This window comes from Glycine soja, chromosome 8 (assembly GCF_004193775.1).
Source record: "Glycine soja cultivar W05 chromosome 8, ASM419377v2, whole genome shotgun sequence".
Lineage (NCBI taxonomy): Eukaryota > Viridiplantae > Streptophyta > Magnoliopsida > Fabales > Fabaceae > Glycine > Glycine soja.
The window spans coordinates 38,594,279-38,598,961 of NC_041009.1; the positions used below are offsets into that span (position 1 = coordinate 38,594,279).

The following is a 4,683-nucleotide window of genomic DNA, read 5'->3' on the forward strand; positions in this document are numbered from 1 at the left end:
AAGGTGAGCATAAAGAGAAAAAAACCATAAGAACTAATGTCTTGATCAGCTGGCATGACCAGACTTATTAGACATTCAACAACGCAATCTCCCACGCTTCAACGTTGAGCTTCCAGCTTGGAATGATGGCTGTTATTATTGTTATGCTAACTAAAAACATAGAAGCATATATACACACACACACACACACACACACACACACACACACACACACACACACACACACACACACACACACACACACACACACACACATACATATAGCAAGAGAGAGAAATAGAAAGAGGGAAAGGGGGTGGATTTATTTTTTCCTTCTAGCCTCTAGGGCTTCTTACCTAAGATGTGCTTGTTATTATGCATCCACACCTTTAGCAAATGACGTTGAACACCGATTTCGGAGCAAAACTCTTGCACGATGCTCTCATCGTTCTTTTGCATCCTCCACCCGAGTTTCTCAGCGAAGACCAACATCTTGTCTTTCTGATGCTGGGTAAATTTGGTCCTGAAGCGCTTTTTGCTGCTCGACCCAGACCCATCATGAGTGGTGGCACCACTCGTAGGGTCTGAGTCCTCCAGGTCTTCCCAGGGGGGCTGGGGCCCACCTCTTCCCGACAAGGACGGGTGTGCTAGCATGGCACATTGGTGCCCCGTCATGTGTAGGTACCCCGGCAGGGCACGATAGTAAGCTGCTAATGGCACTGGGGGTGGCAGCAGTGGGTGGTGGTGGTGGTGGAAGGGCACTGAGTAGGTGTCGTGGGTCTCCTTACGGTGGAGGTTTCGATGGCAGTTGCACGCAGCACATTTTAGCGCGTCCAGGGTGCCCTCCTCACCCCCCGGTAGGAACTCAATGCAGCCGTCGATAGCGTGCCCAACGATTGAGACAGCGTGGTTCTTGAGGCATCTTGGTACTTTCACTTGCCACTATTTTGGGCCATAATGTTGGTGGGTGGTGCCATTGGAACCACCATTGGCACCACTTCCACCACTGGCTCTTGTTCGTCATGATTCGGTGGCATTCCAAACTCTTCATAGCTCGTTGCTGCTACTGCTGTGGGCAGCCCAAGCTCAGCTTCCTCATGATTCTCCTGAAGTTCCATTTTGGAAATATGAGAATTTCTTGCTTGAAAGGTGTGATCATTGAGGGTGGTGGGTGATTGAACATATAAACAAGTGCTGAAGAGGAAACAAACAAGAAGTATTGAATGAACTCTTTTAATTTCTCTCTCTCATATAGCAGTTTCAATTTCATACACTTTTTCCGCTTCTCTGTTTTATCCCCGATATCCCCTCTTCTGCAACTCTTAATTCTTCATCCTTGCCTTCCACCGGGTAAATCCAATTACCTTGGTAATTTCTCTCTCTCTCTCTCTCTCTCTCTCTTACAAAAGCATTAATGTATGTTTGAGGAGACATGAATTTCTTATTGGTGGAAAACATTAATCTAAGATTATTATCACTCCTAATATTGATAGATAAGAAAGCAAACAAAAGTTAATCTGATGGGTAAAAATCTTATCTTACATAAATAATGAAGATTTAAATCTTGTAGATGTAAGGACTTTATTGGTAAATAATATACAAGTATGCTTTTGTAATTATAATACAAATTAAATATATGTCATTAATATTAGACGATTGTTACCGACACATTTTATAACACATTTCTTTTAACTCATGCTCCCCCCATTTTCCAAATAATTGATAGTTAAAGTTTTTTCATGCAAATTAAGAAAAATAGTTTTATATGTTGATGAGAAAATCCATGATTGATTTTACATTTATATGCACAACAAATATTGAATTTTCTAAAATATCAATCATTAGTTTTTTCAAATGATTGAAATTACTTATTTTACCTTACATTCACTTTAGAATACTCAAGTCTTTTTTTGTTATTATTTTTATGTAATAAAACCATTTTAAGCAAGCAAATTATGTTAACTAAACAATTTATTTTTTCTAATCACTGTAATTAGGATTTTGGTTTTTCAATGAGATTCTGAGATATTTTGATAAGTGTTAGTTCCTTAGACCAACTATGAGACTAATCCTTAATATGGAGAATAGTTACACTTAAAATTCATTGTCCCTTTCCAAATAGATGTTCATCTAAACAATGCATTTTAGCGTGACTAAATTATAACAATACCCCCTAAGGTTTCTTGAAATTACACATAAACCTCCTTTTTTTTACCAATACAACAACCTCCCTTATAGGATACATGGTATAATATTTTGCAAACAATTAAGGGGGGTTAATATAATTTGTAACGGGTGTCAATATATTGTTCTTCAAACAAGGATCGGGGTTTAGTGTAGGTGTAAAAACTTAGGAGTACTATGTGTAATTTCAAGAAATCTTAGGGGATATTACTGTAATATACTCTTTTAGTTTGGGATTGTCAAACAATGCGTCAAAGACATGATAATTTATTTGAATAATAAATGTGAGTCTTTAATAGGAGGCGTTACTAATTTATTTGAATAATAAATTGATGGATTATTTGAGGACCATTTAAAGATATGGTTTTATAGTGGACCATTAGTTTTAACCGTTAATGGCAACTATAATTAGGGTCTTTGATTCTTCTATGGGATTTTGAGATATTTGTGTAAATTTTAGTTATTTAGACCAATTATGAGACTAACCCTTAATATAAAGCTTAACTACACTAAAGGTTCATTTCCCCTTGCAAAATACGTGTTCAACTGAGCAATGTATTAAAACCATGTTAATTTATTTGAATAATAAATGTGAGTCATTAATAGGAGGTGTGATTAATTTGTTTGAATAGTAGATCAAAAAATTCTTTGATGACCATTTAAAGATATGGTTTGATGATTTTTTTTGTGATTAGATGTGGTTTTATGATGAATCATTGGTTTTCACCGCTTATGACCACTATAATTAGGGTCTTTGATTTTTCAATGAGATCCTAAGATATTTTCATAAGTTTTAGTTCTTTAGACAAATTATGAAACTAACCCTTGATATAGAGGTTAACTAGAGTTAAGGTTCATTGCCCCGTCAAAAATACGTGTTCAACTAAGCAATACATTGTAATTTGGGACAATCAAGCAATGCGTTAAAGACATGTTAATTTATTTGAATAATAAATGCTAGTCTTTAATAGGAGGTGTGATTAATTTGTGTGAATAATATATTGATGGATTTTTTTATGACCATTTAAAGATGTGATTTTACGGTGGATCATTAGTTTTAATCGTTTATGACCATTGAAATTAGGGTTTTTAATTCTTCAATGGGTTCCTAAGATTTTTCCATTAGTTTTAATTCTTTAGACCAATTATGAGACTAACCCTTAGTATAAAGCTTAACTACGCTTAAGGTTCATTGCACTTTCCAAAATACGTGTTCAACTAAGCAATGCATTGTAGTTCGGGACAATCAAGCAATGCGTTAAAGACATGTTAATTTATTTGAATAATAAATTCTAGCCTTTAATAGGAGGCGTGATTAATTTGTTTTAATAATAAATTAATGGATTCTTTGATGACCATTTAAAGATGTGATTTTACGGTGGATCATTAGTTTTAATCGTTTATGATAATTGTAATTAGGTTCTTTGATTCTTCAATGAGTTCCTCAGATTTTTCCATTAGTTTTAATTCTTTAGACCAATTATGAGACTAACCCTTAGTATAAAGCTTAACTACACTTAAGGTTCAATGCCCCTTCGAAACTATGTGTTCAACTAAGCAATGCATTAAAGACATGTTAATTTAATTGAATAATAAATGCGAGTCTTTATTAGGAGGTGTGATTAATTCATTTAATATAATAAATGGGCGGATTATTCAGGGAGTAGTTGAAGATTTGATTTATTCTAGACTATTACTTTTTGTTGGACAAGTGACCTCAATAACTTAAGAGGGGGTGAATTAATTAAATTTTAAAATTTTCCCGCTAACAAATTTTAACCCCCTTTTAAATGATACATGATAGACTCAGAATGCAGAAGAAGAAAAAGAAATAATCAATTTAATAATGTTCTTTTAAATGCGCAAGACAAAGTAAACTTCAATAAAATAACTGAGATAAGGGAAGAGAGAATTGTAAAATCGTTTTATCCTGGTTTGGCCACTCCCCGTGCCTATGTCCAGTCCTTAAGCAACCCACTTGAGATTTTCCACTATCTTTGTAAACTCTTTACAACTTCTGAACACATCTTGGGATTCTTCTCTCTTGTGTTCAGGATTCTCATAAGTCAAGAGACGAACAATCTCTTGATCACAACAATGTTTTTAGAATTTATAGAAAAATTTCTCTCTTTTAGAGATGGTAATACAAATTGAAGGTCTTAGAAGAATACTCAATTTATTTGCAAGTTTTTGGCCAATAGTTGTTTAGAGAGCATTTGACAACTAAGTTCTCTTTTAAAATATCTCTCTTGTACTTTTCAAATTCTGACACACATATATAGAGACCCATTATGCCTTTTCAAAATGGTTTGAAGAGATGAGTCTTTTCAAAAAGCTTTTTTGAAGATTTTTCATTGGTAATCGATTACAGGATTCTGGTAATCGATTACATAGTTATATTTCTGAAGAGTCATAACTTTTCAAAAGAAATTTTAATCTCTTCACTGGTAATCGATTACACATATCAAAATTCAAACAGTTTTGTGTCATTAGTAAAAAATATCTTCACAAACTCTCTGG

General features: G+C 34.4%; 1 protein-coding gene across 1 annotated transcript; it reads right to left on the minus strand.

Annotated features, from left to right (window-relative positions):
* Window positions 1-270: 270 nt before the first annotated feature.
* On the minus strand, window positions 271-1,097 carry LOC114424157 (zinc-finger homeodomain protein 2-like). The gene is made up of 2 exons (XM_028391011.1): window positions 966-1,097; window positions 271-921 (listed from the first exon to the last, which is right to left on the minus strand). Exons 1-2 carry the CDS (start codon window positions 1,095-1,097, stop codon window positions 322-324), a joined length of 732 nt encoding a protein of 243 aa, XP_028246812.1. The 3' UTR covers window positions 271-321.
* Window positions 1,098-4,683: the final 3,586 nt, after the last annotated feature.

Coding starts and splice junctions, on each gene's coding strand:
- LOC114424157 (XM_028391011.1), bottom strand. CDS start 1,097: ATGGAACTTCAGGAGAATCATGAGGAAGCTGAGCTTGGGCTGCCCACA. Junction 922..965: donor TGGTGGAAGTGGTGCCAATG/GTGGTTCCAATG, acceptor GGCCCAAAATAG/TGGCAAGTGAAAGTACCAAG.